The 16,291-nt window shown below is 43.2% G+C and overlaps 1 protein-coding gene across 1 annotated transcript; it reads left to right on the forward strand.

The window, feature by feature from the left end:
- Nucleotides 1-21: 21 nt before the first annotated feature.
- Nucleotides 22-12,092, forward strand: ECRG4 (ECRG4 augurin precursor). The gene is made up of 4 exons (XM_017541105.2): nucleotides 22-201; nucleotides 5,788-5,835; nucleotides 7,844-8,001; nucleotides 11,692-12,092. Exons 1-4 carry the CDS (start codon nucleotides 123-125, stop codon nucleotides 11,851-11,853), a joined length of 447 nt encoding a protein of 148 aa, XP_017396594.1. The 5' UTR covers nucleotides 22-122; the 3' UTR covers nucleotides 11,854-12,092.
- Nucleotides 12,093-16,291: the final 4,199 nt, after the last annotated feature.

Consider the following 16,291-nt stretch of genomic DNA (forward strand, 5'->3'; position numbering starts at 1 on the left):
AAGCAGCCACGCACTAATAACCCGCGGCCGCGCCGGCCCGCTCGCACCAGTCTCTCGCGTCCAGTCCTCCCGCGCAGCAGCTCCAAGTGCGCCCCTCGCCCTCCTGCTCGCGCCCCGCCGCCATGGTCGCCTCCCCCGCGCGGCCCGCGGTCCTGGCCGTGACTGGGCTGGTGCTGCTCCTGCTCCTGTGCTGGGGCCCAGGTGAGCGGGACGATGCCAGGCTGATTGATAGCGGCACCAGGGATTCGTCCCGCGTGGCGCTTCCAGGGTGCCTAGGGAGAGCGATCGGTGATGGGGTGGCGGCGCAGGGACCCATCCCTAGCGCAGGCAGGGCCAATGGGGTGGGATGGGCTCCGGGTCTAGGGTTTTGCACTTGCACGAGTTCAGGTGGAGAGAGTACCGGGGTCAAGGGCGGGGAGGCTTTCAGATCTGCGGGGCAACCTTGGGAAAGGAGGGCCAGGCTTCCGAAGGTTGGGAAGGTGGTGTTTTGGGGCTTAACATAAAGAGCAAAGGGGTTGTGGGGGGCTTTACGCAGCTGGTAACCCAGGGTAGGCAAATGGCACCATCACCGCGATTCCCTTCCAGGCAGTCGCTTGGCAACAAGTTGACTTGAGCTTCCCGGCTGGGTCAAGTTGCAGTTTGCAAAGCTGGGCACAGGCCTCACACCCCAGACAGGGGAAAGGCTCTTAAAGGAATCATGCTTAATCCATTCTGCTTTGTGGAGCTCCCAGCTAATCCCTCTGGCTCTCTGTAAAACGTCCATTCACACGCACACCCAGAATGATGGGTGCTCCAACACCTGAACACTGGGGTCCACAGGCCCCACTTTAGGAACCATAATCTGAAACCGTGGTTTGTCCTGAGTTACCACCTTCAATGAGTAAGAGGAGCCTTTATGGTTCACAAGTGGCCTCAAGGACACATGACTGCCTTTGAAGCTTACACCTTGTGGAGGCAGGGATTGCGGCCTCAGAGTTACTGGTGTGTAAAGTGGCTTGCCCAAGATCCTGAGCCTGACGCTGACCTGCTGCAAAGCAGCTGGGCACTGCCTAATGTAAAAGGAAGTCTCACTCGATTGCTTAGTTTCTGTGTTTTGCTCATTCAGAACAGGTATGAAAACTGAACTCCAGGTGAGACGAGGCAGGGGACGTTCAATAGGAGCCCTGGGGTGGAGCCCCAGGGTTGCTAGAACAGCAAGGGAGGTGGCGAGGTCTGTCCAGGCAGGGAAGATTACTGTTCCACATTAGAACCACCAGCGAAGCTAGTCAGTTATTTCCCACTGTATAGTTTACCTGCCCCCAACTCTTTGTTCTTGGCATTTTAAGAAGCACATCTGGGCCAGGCACAGTGGCTCACTCCTGTAATCCCAGCACTTTGGGAAACTGAGGCAGGCCTGAGTTCGAGACCAGCCTGATCAACATGGAGAAACCCCTGTCCCTACTAAAAATTCAAAATAAGCCAGGCGTGGTGGCACATGCCTGTAATCTCAGCTACTTGGGAGGCTGGGGCAGGAGAATCCCTTGAACCCGGGAGGTGGAAGTTGCAGTGAGCTGAGATGGTGCTATTGCATTCCAGCCTGGGCAACAAGAATGAAACTCCGTCTCAAAAAAAAAAAAAAAAAAAAAAAAAAAAAAAAAAAAAAAAAAAAAAAAAAAAAAAAAAAAAAAAAAGAAGAAGAAGAAAAAGCACATCTGAATAAGTTGAGTGAGCACTGGCTGGTATTTTATTTAGTTTTTATCAATAACTCAGTGATAGAAGTCAGTTAAAATCTCATCACTGACCTGGGAGGTGAAAGTTCTTATGCAAAGAAAATCTTGATGTAGAATCCCAAAGGTGACTCTTTATGCTACCTACAAACTTTTTTTTTTTTTTTTGAGACAGGGTCTCATGCTATTGCCCAGGCAGGAATACAGTTGTGCTGTCATAGCTCACTGCAGCCTAGCCTTGATCTCCTGGGCTCAAGCAGTCCTCCCACCTCAGCCTCCCAAGCAGCTGGGACTACAGGTGCATGCCACCACGCCTGACTACCTTTTTTTTTTTCTTTTAATTTTTAGTAGAAATGAGGTCTCACTATGTAGCCCAAGTCGGTCTCAAACTCCTGGGCTCAAGTGATCCTTCTGACTCGGCTTCCCAAAGTCCTGGGATTATAGGCTTGAACCACCACTCCGTTTCTCACAAACATTTAATAAAGAAAATGACCGTGGCCCCTACTTGATCAATTTATTAATATTTAGCACCTCCAAAGGAGCAACTTGCAGTTCTGAATTTGCTGGTAGAGCTAATACTGGGTAACTGGATTGGATAAATTCAGGAGTGACGATTATTGCAGCCTAGAATGAACAGCTGATGATATTGGGTGAAAAATCCATAATACAGAAAAAAAATCACAGCCATTCTATTGTTCCTTATTCTTTTCTTCAAACAAATTTAGTGTAGTGTCCAATTATATGTACCAATATGTAGTTCAGTGTGTACTACCTGGCACAGTATCAACGTTCATAATTCATAATTTTGGATTTATTTGTGCTTTTCAGTCTATAGCTAAGGTTTGGCGAAGTTCTCGTTTCTGGAGTAATAGTGACATACATTTGCTGCAAGAAATTGCAGCCTCATTGCGAATGCCTAAACTCGATGTCTATTTCAACATCAGACCACATTTCATTCATTAATTGTTAAGCACTTTTACAGAAGGCAAACAGATGGAGGGGCCATACTTAATTCTGTATGCACTATCCTGTGAGCTATTAGAGACTGACAAATGTTAAGACATTAATGAATGCTATTATTAGTGCCAAGGAACATATCTGTCTGCCTTGGCAAATATTTTCATAGATTTCTTCATTGAACGTAAGTTTGGAAGGGAAGTAGAATGTTTAACAGTAGTCCCACCCCCATCTAACTAGAAAATCCCCTCTACAGTAGCCTGGTCAAGTGCTCACCTTTGTTTATGCTCAGACACCTCCAGCAACTCTTAATCTCAACCCCCCCATCCCCCAGGGCCATTTGTCCTATCTTGGGTGGCTGTCCGTCTGGGTGTTGGAAATCTTACTTCATGCCCTAACCCATGGCCCAGTGGTCCCTCAAAGCTGTTGTTCTTCTCCCACGAGCTTCGTTTTTTCCCTCCCTCCCTCCCTCCCTCCCTCCCTCCTTCCTTTCCTTCCTTTCCTTCCCTCCTTTCTTTCTTTCTTCTTTCTTTCTTTCTTTTCTTTCTTTCCTTCTTTCTTTCTTTCTTTCTTTCTTTCTTTCTTTCTTTCTTTCTTTCTTTCTTTCTTTCTTTCTTTCTTTCTTTCTTTTTCTNTTTCTTTCTTTCTTTCTTTCTTTCTTTCTTTCTTTCTTTCTTTCTTTTTCTTTCTTTCTTTCTTTTCTTTCTTTTCTTTCTCTGTTTCTTTCTTTTTTTCTTTCTTTTCTTCTCTCACTCTGTCACCCAGGATGGAGTGCAGTAATGCTATCTTGGCTCACTGTAACTTCGGCCTCCCAGGTTCAAGCGATTCTCCTGCCTCAGCCTCCTAAGTAGCTGGGAGTACAGGAATGTGCTACCACATCAGCTAATTTTTTGCATTTTTAGCAGAGTCAGGGTTTCACAAAGTTGGCCAGGCTGGCCTCGAACTCCTGTCCTCAAGCGATCCACCCGCCTCAGCCTCCCAAAGTGCTTGGATTATAGGCTTGAGTCACCGCACCCAGCCCCAGAAGTTTTATTTCTCTAAGTTAAACACCTAAATTCCTTTAATTTCTTCTCATATAACACATGTTTGGGCCCTAGTCCTCCCTGGACACTCCTTTGACCACAACTCCAGATTTTCTATGATCTTCTTCAAGTCAGACGATGTGAACTGAACTAAATAGTAGAGAAGAGGTCTGCTCAGAGCCGTGATGGTACAGAGACAGGACAGTTACTGTCTTTTTTTAAATTATCCTTTACTAAACAGCCTAAGATTGCAATTGCTTTTTAAACAACGACGTCACTGTAGACCGACCTGAGCATAGGCAACAAAAACCACTGTAGCTCTCCCACATGCTGCTGTGCACTATGCTGATATCTTAGCTTGCCACCCGGCAGACTCCCAGCCCTCCTAGGGAAGGTGTGAGGGCAACCACCGCCCTCAGGGTGTCCCTAGAGATCTTACGAAGCCATTTCCATGCCATTAAACCTCGAAAAATTGGATGGCCATGTAATTATCATCCAAGCTGGAACACTTTTGAGAGCAAAATTCATTTACAAGAATGGCGGTATGTACTGGGGCTCTCCCTGAACGGCTAGAAAGTGTGTCCACCATACCCGTGAATTACGAGGGAGGCACTTAGCAGGAAATAGACTTAGTAATTTCTAGCAGGTTCCCTGTCCTGTCCCAGAGGACAGGCCAGCAGCCTCCCTGGATGGCCCAATGACTCTGCAGGCAGGTAGGCAGCACCTTAATCCAGATGCTACAGGAGGCTAGTAGGTTAGGTGGCTGCTTATGGACTATGGATGTGCTGAGTGACTTGGCTCAGAGGTCTTCAAATTCAAAATTTGTAAACATTGGGTATGCTAATAAAATGCATCCCCACGTAGGGCAGCCAGTTTGTAATTCTTAGTTGTGGATATTTTTTTCTCCCCAACTCCTTCATGCAGAGGTTCTCTTTTAAAACATTTATTTCTTTTCTCCCAGCTTTATTGATGGAATTCACAAACAAAGCAGGGGTTTTTAATTTTATTGGGGTCACAGATACTTTTGAGAGTCTGGCAAAAGCTACGGTTCCTATTCCCAGAAAATTGTGCCTTTGCAGATGCAAACACAATTTTCCATACCTTTCTAGACCCCCTGGAGCCTGCCCACGGAAGGAGAGGCTGAGAAAGTGGTCACCATTACCTCCAATCTGGGGCCAGACTCCGGTTCCTTACACCTGAAGATGCTCTGCTCACTACCTACAAAGTCAGCATGTCTGCATGCAACAGTTAAGAGTCAGAGGCTTCTATAGGTCCGCAAGCCAGTTCACTGGGTGGAGGGGAGTGTTCTATCAGGGCAGACAAGGTATTTTATATTAAAAATGATTGAGCTGATCAGAAATACTTTTAAAATTGAATACAAATAACAGCAAATGGTACAAATCATGCTTGGTTTTAGGGTGATGGGCAAGCTACAAAAGTGGGCTGCACTTTTAGAGAGCGAAAGCAAGTTCTCCAGTATGTGGGGGCCCGACTCCCATTTCTGCCTGCCTCTATCTTCACATGGGCGACCTCTCTGGATCCTCACTTTTTATATGAACACTAGTCACTGGATTTCTGTTCGTCTAAATCCTGTATAACTTCTTGAGACTCTCTCAGTGATGAGTCAGGCTGTTAAAAAAATTTTTTTAAAGAAAAATCTTGAGATCCTTAACGGATTATATCTGAAAAGATCTCATTTCCAAATAAGCTCACATTCAGGGGTTTCTGGTGGTTAGGAATTTCAGGAGGACACTATTCAATGTATTACACCATGAAGTGAAAGTTTGCAGGAAGATGCGCATGACAGATGGTTGCCCCTCATAGCAAGACACGGGGCTAAAAGAACAGCATCACTCTGACTAGCTCAAATCATAATGCTCTTGGTCAGCTGTGGTCCTTATCACCAATATTAGCCATGGGCCACCTGAATTGTCCGTCCTGCTGGACAGGGAATACTATAAGCATTGAATACGGTGATATTACCAAGTTGCCAAATCAGGGTGGGGGCCTGCAGTTCTTTTTTTCCCACTCTGACTTCTGCATTTGATAAACTGAAGGGTACAGTGTAACTCTGATATGGATTTCAATTTTCATTCCTTTAGGTGGCATAAGTGGAAATAAACTCAAGCTGATGCTTCAAAAACGAGAAGGTAAATATTTCCCAAATGGGTAAGGGATGCATTCTTAACTGGATGGAAATGAAATGGCAATATGGAATGTGCTCACTGGAGTCTTGTATTTGGAAAATCAAAAGTGCTTACTCCATAGAAGGTTAGCAGATATGAAGGGCTTATTCTGTGGATATGTGGTGTGGTCTTTTATTAGATAAATATTAGTGCCAGTAAATGTCTGAAGGTTATTTTTCTGAAAGCTGTCAGTGTGGACTCAAAAATAAAAGAAACAGAGGTACAGTGTTAATTGCATGCTGTTTATTTTAGAACCATGAAGCACTTTAGAGACTATCTTTGGAACACATAAGCCTCGGTTGGTGGGGCAGGCGTGGAACGGCATTGTTACGGTAGTCCCTGTATCCAATGAGCTCTCGGGGAAAGGTTTCAAACAGAAAAGCCTTTCTTGTTATTAGCCTCTGTTTTGAAAAATGTATTCAAGATAAATGTGACAGCAGCAAAATGTCATAGAAATTGAAGAGTCTGGGGGTCACAACACACAGGTTCCGGACCTGCCATAATCAGATCAGGTGGATCAATTGTGGGGTCTTGTGAATGTCATTTTCCCTCTCCCAGCTTTCATCTCCATCTGTAAAATGGAAAATCCCTTAGAAATGAAAAAGTGTTACCATATTTCCGACGTGACCATTTAATCACTTATTCTTTCCTTCCTAGTTTACAGGGGATTCTAGCAGGCTGAACTTCCTCCCTCAAGTGGGTTCCTAGTCATTCTTCCCATACTCCCCAGTTGCTACTCAGGGACCCCCCAGCAGATGGCTGGAGAACAGGCGGACCCTCTTGAGGGCAAGGGGTTCCTTGGAGGTGGTCTCAGCATCTTTCCCTGGGTTTCCAGCCACCCATGAAACCCTGTTCCATCCCCAATCTCTGAGGCAGCTCAGAGGGTCCCCCCCCTTGCTGTGGGGTTGTGGGAGCCTCTCCTCACGGATGCCCAGGGGTGAACAACGCCCTCACAGAGCCAGCTTGTCATAGGTGAGCAAGCTGCTGAGACAGTCACAACTCCTACATGTGCATCCCACAGCCTTTACTCAGTTCAGACCAAGAAACACATATTGAGCACCTACTGTGTATAAAACAACGTAACAGTCCCTGAAGGGATTGTAAAAAACAAACAAACAAAAAACCCTGCTGCTACTTATCCATATGACCAACAAACACATCAGGCCTGCATTTCCATAATCCTGTGCATTTTTCCTAATGTCATCAAGAGGAACTGTCCATCTGCTTTTATAGACGAAGGGACAGAGGCTCAAAATAACAGCAGGGCAGAACACCTAACGGCACAGTGGCTTCCCCGAGCACACCTGCAGAAGTGGTTCCGTTTCAACAATTGAGACTGTGATAGAAAAACGTTAGCAGCAGCAATGTGAGGGTGCGGGTCAGTACCCTGCATCAATGGTCAGACTGTGAGGTGCAGAGAGGCAATGGCTTAAGGGGACTTTGTGTCCCAGCAGCCTGGTAAGAGAATCAGCTCTACTGTTGGGCAGGGGCTGGTACCTGCTCACCCGGGTCTCATCATTCCGGTTCCTTTTTCTTACATAATCTCCTGAGCCAAGCACAACCCTCTTGTGTTTGCATATGCAATGGACATGCCAGTATACCTGTGTGGCACCAGATATCCAGTCTGTTTCCTGAACGCGGAGCCTGAGGGGTGGGCCACTTGCCCCTGGGAAAGGCCTGGGTCCCGGGAGCGAGAGGGCTGCAGGGGATGAGCTGAATTTCATTTCTACCCTGAGGACCTAGAGGCTGAAGTTTAGTTCATGCCCCTTTATAGGGCTGTAACAAATAGAATTCACAGGAGGCGTGGTGACTGATGCTACCAGGCTGTGTCACATTGTCCCATGCAAGTAAGAATGAAATTGAGGGTCGAAACCATGGTGGTGTGGAATGGGATGTATAACAGGATTCACTGCGAGTGAGGAAGGTAATAATCATTCTTTGTGTTTTGGGGATGGGGAATTGATGATTTCAGCACCTGTTCCAACTAAGACTAGCGTGGCCGTTGATGAGAACAAAGCCAAAGAATTCCTCGGCAGCCTGAAACGCCAGAAGCGGCAGCTGTGGGACCGGACTCGGCCCGAGGTGCAGCAGTGGTACCAGCAGTTTCTCTACATGGGCTTTGACGAAGCGGTGAGTGTTGCCTCTGTCTTCGGGCCTGGCTTCCACAGGGCAGAGTGGCAGGGAGGAGGCCTGGCTCAGGGAAATAGGAAGCAGAAAATTCAGCTTTGCTGTTCATTCCTAAAATAAGAGCACTGATGCTGAGTGCTGTCAGCCACTGGATCACATTACCTATAGCGTAAGGGTGATGGCTGGAAGTTTCCACCAGGGCACGTTCAGGAGGCAGAACGCAGGGCAGTCATGGACCAAAATGGCTGGGACGTAGATTCATTGGTAATCTGACTTTCCTGGGAACGCTTTTAACTTGGCTGGACAGTTTTGTCCGGGTATTCTTAAAATAACTCACAATCCCCCAAAACCTTTTCACTTTTACCTTGAAGACTGTCAGAAACAACAGGGATGACAGATCTATGATGATAAGAAAAAGAGATGAAAAAGGACTTGTAAAGAGGGGATGGGTCTTTGTAGACGTTTTGGGGAAAATTTGACAATGCGCTTATAGGAAAAGATGGTTTACAGTTCATGCCCCTAGATGGCTTTGGTGGATGTATTCATTGAATGAAGTACAAAGAGTTTATAATCTCAGGCTCCCAGCTGAGGTGCATGCACAGGTGAGACGGCAGCCCGTGGAAGTCATAGATGTGGCCGTGTGGGCATCCATCCACAGTGACTGAGGAGGCTGAGCTCTTTGTGTGAGATGTAGAGGGAGGACCCGTGGCCTGTGCAGCCCCACCAGGGAGCAAATAGGCTTTTCATGGGCAGCACCTCCAACTGGGCAGTTGGAAGTGTTTTTCAAAACGGGAACATGATTCATTTAGATGGTGTATACACAATACTGCAGTAGGTGAAGGAAAAACTAAGACCCTTAGATGTATCATTTTTAATGGCTGCATAAAATGAAATCGTGTGGCTATACCATAATTTCCTTCGAATTTCCAGCCATTGGACATATGACTTGTTCCCAAAGTATCTTTTTGCTTTTTTTCCTTTGCTGTGCAAACAGCTAAACACGTATAGCCAAACTCTGAGCCTGGAATGATCCTCAGTATTCAGAGGTATGAACTTACTTCACATTCACAACCCAAAAGGCAGGTGCTATTATTTGCATCTCTGTGGAGTTTGTCCTTTACTTAGACCACATTCTTCCCAGTGAGGTTCCTGGGGCAAGGGTGGAATCACGTTTAACCGTCTCCGAGTATTTGCAAATTGCACGTTCCTGTGAGTCACATGTAAGAGCAACAGTTTCCTAGAATCTTCAGCAATATCTGGTGTTCTCATTGGAAATTAAAAATATATGTTTACTTATTTGAAGATGCAAATGCTGTATCCTCTTCTGGTAATTTGCATTTCTTTGATGACCATGATTAAAATGGGCATTAAGAGTTTAACATGCAGGGCACAATGCTCATGCCTGTAATCCCATCACTTTGGGAGGCCAAAGCAGGTGGATCACCTGAGGTCAGGAGTTTGAGACCAGCCTGGTCAACAGGGTGAAACCCCGTCTCTACTAAAAATACAAAAAATTAGCTGGGTATGGTGGCTCACGCCTGTAGTCTCAGCTACTCAGGGGAATTACACAGGAGAATCCCTTGAATTTGGGGGGTGGAGGTTGCTGTGAGCTGAGATCGCACCTCCAGCCTGGATGACAGAGTAAGACTCCATCTCAAAAAAAAAAAAGAGTTTAGCACGCAGCAACTGCTCGAATAATCTCTGTGACAAAACCAGCATAAAGATTAGGATCCAATAAGACTACAATAAATCAACATGCACTAAAGAGACTACAATGAATACGTCCAAGTCTCACTAGTGGTGGTTTCTGGCAAAGGAATATGATCTTCTTTTTCTATGCTCTTTTCTTACATACAGATTTTAAAATCTGAGTCTACATTATTTCTGTATTCATCAAACATTTAAAAATTTTTTTGAAAATACATATTTAAGCTAAAACCTCAAATTTCTAAAATGAGAGGCCGGGCATGGTGGCTCACACCTGTAATCCTAGCATTTTGGGAGGCCAACGTGGGTGGATCACCTGAAGTCAGGAGTTAAGAGACCAGCCTAGCCGACATGGTGAAACCCTGTCTCTACTAAAAACACAAAAAAAACATTAGCCAGGCGTGGTGGCGGATGGCTATAACCCCAGCTATTTGGGAGGCTGAGGCAGGAGAATCGCTTGGACCTGGGTGGGGGCAAAGGTTGCAGTGAGCTGAAATTGCACCACTTCTCCAGCCTCGGCGAAAGAGTAAAACTCCCTCTTAAAAAAATAAAATAAAATGAGAAAAACCAAGAAGCAAGAATGTTTCACCATGGCCAAAAATGTTGTATAATGGGAGAAGCAAAACTAGAGATGGAGCCAAAGAAGTCAGTGTCCTCCTTCCCAAGGCAGAGGCTGGGGTGTGCTCAGATGATTCAGACCCCAGGTGTAGAGAATGACAGTGAGACACTGGAATCATGCTCTTTAGCCCAGCACTAGTTGGCCCACTAGCCACCAAGCGTGGATGACCACTGAGCCCCAGAGACCACAGTCATGGGCTAGGCTGGGGATTTCAGCCTCACAAAATTCTCATATATCAATTAACGTTCACTGGCAGTCTTGATAAAATAAAAACAGGTTGCCGAGACCCAGACATCAGAAAGTTCCACGCAGGAGGCATGGAGCGGCTGGTGCCTGACAACCTGCATGTGTGATTTGGATGTAGGGGGTGCATGGACCACGCACGGAGAAAAACTCCCCTGTACCCCACACTGCATGACCCGTTCACCCAGCCCATCTGTCATCTCCCTGCCTTTTTGCTCTCACACGAAATCTCTTGCCACGTCCTGAGCATCATGTGAGTCTTAGTCTAAATTAATCTTGCACCTTCACTATCACCAAAGAAAATTTAGCCTCTCCTTTAAAAAAAAAAAAATGTATGAATAGCAAAGATCAGTTGCCCAAACCAAAAACCTGAGCATCACTCTACACTTCTTACTTGGCTTTAGCTTCTCCATCCCTTTTATTAGCTGCAACTGTCTCTTCTCGTATCTGTCTCTCAGGAACAGTAGGCTTTTTGAAGGCAGATATCCTGTTTTTGGCAGTCCCCCCAGTGCCCAGCACAGGGCCAGGCCTGACACACGGTGCCCATCTCATAGTGTTTGTGGAATGAATAAGGACATCTGTGTATACTCTAACCAACCACATATGTATAAGAGTCACCATCAACTATACCCCCAGTTCTCTGCCCTGGCACTATAATAGGCCAGTGCGGTGGTTGATCTAACTTGGGCAACATTTATTAAGCATCTACTACATGCAATATAAAGAACCAGGCACAGGAATGGGGTAGGAAGATAAAACAGTATTTGCCACAATGAGATGTGGCCTGAGGGTCAGGCCAAGTTGTTACTGTATTTGGGCAGCTGTCCATTTGATTTACCAAGAAAGAAAAGTTTAAGTCTGGAGTATATTTAGCAAATATTTTACAAAACGTTGCAAAGGTATGCGCCTGCACTCCTTTGGAAAAAGATAGCTTTTATCAGAGTGAATACTGCTGGCTGTGTTGGCCACTGAGCACAAGAATAAGGTAATGAAGAGTTATTCTCACTAAGGGTTGTTAATTATTGAAGAAAAACCACCATGGAGAAAAGCATAGGTAAGATTAGGTCTTAGGGGACTGTGTGTGCTTAAATCCGTTCTCTATCATTCTCTCTCTTTATCTCCAGAAATTTGAAGATGATATCACCTATTGGCTTAACAGAGATCGAAATGGACATGAGTACTATGGTGATTACTACCAACGTCACTATGATGAAGACTCTGCAATTGGTCCCCGGAGCCCCTACAGTTTTAGGCATGGAGCCAGTGTCAACTATGACGACTACTAACCATGACCTGCCACACGCTGTACAAGAAGCCAATATTGATTCTCTTCATGTATCTCCTAATGCCTTACACTACTTGGTTTCTGGTTTGTTCTATTTCAGCAGATCTCTTCTACCTACTTTGTGTGATCAAAAAAGAAGAGTTAAAACGACACATGTAAATGCCTTTTGATATTTCATGGGAATGCCTAACAATGTATCTCATTTAAAGATAGAAATAAAGCATTTTGTTAAAAAGAAAAGTCTCAGAATTCATTTGGGTGCAAATTAAGCTGGTGATATTTCTTGTTCCCTTGATGTTTTGAAGTTGCATTTGAGAGGCATCTCTCTGTTACCACCCTGAGATTCTTCACCGCTACCCAGGCAGACCACGGGCCTGGTGAGAGGTCTTAGTTTGTTAAAATGCAGCCTATGTGAAATGCCAGACATACGATCAGCAAGAAAGGCTAGTTGAAAATGATTTGTGGTTACAGAACATGGTTTGGAGGATTCCGGTCATTCGACAGAGAACCTTTCTGGTTCTGAGCTAGAGCTGGACCTGTTTAACATTACCATCCAGGAAATGAAGGGCAATAGAAAAAACCCCTGAAATGTGGTTGATTTCAGAGCCACAGTTATCTAAAAAATAAAACCTTGTTCCAGGAATTCAAGCATATTTAAGAATATTCTTTGCATTGTAAACAACCTGAGTGAATGAAAGAAAGGTGGCATTTGGGTGAGAAGAGGGAGAAGAGGAAGTGGGGGGGTGGGGGGCGCGGCTAAGTGAAGGATCTGAGCCTCTGCTGATAGGAGGGAGTCTGGTCTCAGCCTATGCAGAATTGCAGGGAATGAGATGGGGGAGGAGATTAACAGCATTAGAGGGGCCACTCAGAATGGGTCTTAGACTTTTGTGTGTCACAGACTCCTCTGACAGTCTGATGAAAGCTTTATGCTCTTTTCCTCAGAAAAATTACATGCAATTTTGCAGATAGCCTCTGAAACACCCTCCCATTCACAAACCCTATGTGATCAATAATCCTGCACCCAGTAGGAAGCACTGGATTGAGAGCAGCAGTGTTTATGGACAATCATAAACAAAGGCCATTCTTTTTTTCCTTGAGGATCCAAACAAATTAAAACTGTAGTAAAATATACACAAAAGTTACCATTTTAAGCATTTTTAGGTGTACAATTCAGTGGCTAAGTATATTCACATTGTTGTGCAACAATCACCAGCATCCATCTCTGGAACTTTTTTATCTTCCGAAATTTATATTGTATCTTTTAAACACTAACTGCTCATTCCTACCCCCAACTCCTAGCAACCCCCATTCTACTATCTGTCTCTCTAGGAGAGACACTGAATGTCCACTTTAGGACTTCATATAAGTAGTCTAATACAGTATTTGCCTTTTTGTGTCTGGCGTATTTCACTTAGCATAATGACCTCGAGGTTCATCCATGTTGTAGCATGTGTCAGAATTTCCTTCCTATTTAAGGCAGAATAATATTCCATTGTATGGATTCACCACTTTTGCTTGTCCATTCAACCACCAATGGATACCTGGGCTGCTTCTCGGCTACTGTGAATAACGCTGCTGTGAACGAGGGTGTGCAGGTATCTTTTTGTATCCCTGCTTTCAATTATCTTTGGAAATGCTGGATTATATATTAATCCTATATTTAATTTTTGAGGAATCGAGCCAGGCATGGTGGCTTATGCTTGTAATCCCAGCACTTTGGGAGGCCAAGGTGGACTAAAATACAAAAATTGGCTGGGCGTGGTGGCTGGCACCTGTGATCTCAGCTGCTAGGGAGGTTGAGGCAGGAGAATCGCTTAAACCCAGGAAGTAGAGGTTGCAGTAAGCCAAGATCATGCCACTGCACTCCAGCCTGGGCAACAGAGTGGGACTCTCTGTCTCAAAAAAAAAAAAAAATTGAGGAACCCTCCATACTGTTTTCTACAGCAGCGTGCCATTTTACATTTCCACTCTTAAAATTTTTGTTTCTTTTTTTTTTTTTTTGACTATACAGAGCTGGCTCAAATCCCAACGCAATCTTAAAGAGGAGTGAAGTGGATGATGGAGGACATCTTTGCTTCATTCCTTACCTTAAAGGGACTGCTTTCTATGTTTCTACTTAACTTCCTTAACTATGCTTGCTGGATTTTTTTTTTTTTTGTATATCTCCTTTTTCAAGTTAAAAAAATTTCCTTCTAAAAATATGCTTAAACTTTTTTAAATGTCATACAGTATATGGATATTTAATTCTATTTTTTTTCTTTATTGAGATGTTTTCCTTTTAAATCTGTTACTAAGGTGAATTTTATTGATAACAATTCTAATAGTAGTCAAGTCGCTGGAATAAACCTAACTTGATCATGATGTATCATCTTTTATTATTCATTGCTGGATCTGGGTTGGTAACTTTTGTTCAGAATTTTGCATCTTCATGTTCATAAAGATTGAATTGGCCTGTACTCCTCTTTCTGGTTGTGTTCTTACAGTTTGGCTGTCGAGATTATATTGGCCTCATAAATGAATTGAGAGTGTTTTGTTTTCTAGTCTCTGTGTAAGAATGGTGAGAATGAAACTGTTGTTTCCTGAATGTTTAGCAGCATTCAGATAGAGCTATTTCGACTTGGTTTCTTTATGGGAAAAATTTTGACTGTTGGTTGTATTTCTTTTACAGCAAAGGATGACTCCGATTTTGTGTTTCTCTTTGAGTTGGTTTTGCTAAGTTCTGTCTTTCTAGGAAGTCATCCACGATATTAAAGTTCTGAAGTGTGTTGAGAGCAGTTCTTACTCCCTCGTCTTTCTCTGCAGCTTCTGCACTTACACTTTTTTGTTCCATTTGTGTGTGTGTTTTTTTAAACGAATCATGCCTTTTCAAATATATAGCTTTTGTCTTTTGTTTTGTTGATTTCTTCTTTTGTGTTTCTTTCACTAATTTCTGTCCTTTTAATTTCCTTCCTTCTACTTCTGTGGGTCTTTGATTCAATTAGATCTTAGCTCCATTTTGAGCTTTTTTTTTTTTTTAAGGCAAACACTTAGTGCTCTATATTTCCTTCCATGTATTGTATTCCACGTGTCTGATGTAAAAAACTAGATGGTGAAATCTTTTAATTTCAATTATGATATCTCCTTTGACCCATACGTTGATGTGTTATTAACTTTCCAAGTGAGTGAACTTTTCTAATTATCTTACATGCTTTGTTTCCCAACTTAATTGCATTGCAGTAAGAAGTGTGGTTAGGAGTATTTCAGTCCTTTGAAGTGTATTGGTCAAGCCTTATGATTAGGTTGTGTCAATCCCAGCAATGGTTCCACGTGTGTTTGAAAGAAGCATGTCTTTTCCAAATGTCAAAGGCAGTAAAAGCCCATTAATTCAAGCTCTGTAGTGTTACCGTTCACATTTTCTACTTTCTTACTGATTTTTGGTCTGTTTGATCTACTAATAACTGAGACGTGTGTTAAAATCTTCTACTGTGATGATGGATTTAAAATTTTTCCTTTTAATTCTGTCAGTCTAGTCTTATATATCATGAGGTTATACACACTTCATATATACGTACATTTAGAATCAATACCTTTTCCTAGTAAGTGGAATTATCATTATGTAGGAAATTTCTTGTAATACTTTTTGCCTAAATTATCCTTTACTATTAATATGACTATACTTGCCTGCTTTGGGTTATTTTCCTGGTTGATCTTTTCCATTGTTTGACTTTTAATCTTTCTGTATTTTAGGTGTTTTTGTTTAATAAGCACATAGCTGAATTTTGTTTTGTTTCTAAAATATAACAAAACCTTAACTGGAGAATTTAGTCCGCTTACGCTTATTGTGATTAGTGACTTGGTTTTATTTATGACATCACATTTTGAGCATTTGATTTGCTCTAGTTTACTTGTTTTTTTCCCTTCTCTTCCTTCATTTGTACTCTTTTATTTTCTTTTGCGTATTGACTCTTTTCTCTCCACTTCTACTGACGATATACACTGAATCTATCCTATTAGTGTTTGCCTTATTTCATACACATTAATAAGTTAATATTGGGCCTTGCATTCCCCCTTCAAACTTATATGTGACTGAAACTTGGCATTTTACATCTAGCCTGCTTTATTTTTCTCCACAAATTATCTTTGTTTCATAATCAACGGTTTCTTTAGATTGTCACATAATTATCTTAGTTCACTGTTTCTCCTTAAAACTCAGACCATGCGTCTGAGGTTATTTTCCTTCGGTCTGAATCACATCTTTCAGGATCCATTTAGTGAGGGCCATTTGGTGGTAAATTCTTAAGTTTGTTTGGCACTTTCCCTTGTTTCACTTGGCATAGAATTCTTTGTTATTTAATCAATACTTTGAATTATTTTACTGTCTCTGGTTTCCATTGCTGATGTTAAGAATTTCATTATTCATTTAATAGCCACTTCTGTAAGTGATACTGTCCTCTCCAATG

This window comes from Cebus imitator, unplaced genomic scaffold (assembly GCF_001604975.1).
Source record: "Cebus imitator isolate Cc_AM_T3 unplaced genomic scaffold, Cebus_imitator-1.0 Scaffold131, whole genome shotgun sequence".
NCBI lineage: Eukaryota > Metazoa > Chordata > Mammalia > Primates > Cebidae > Cebus > Cebus imitator.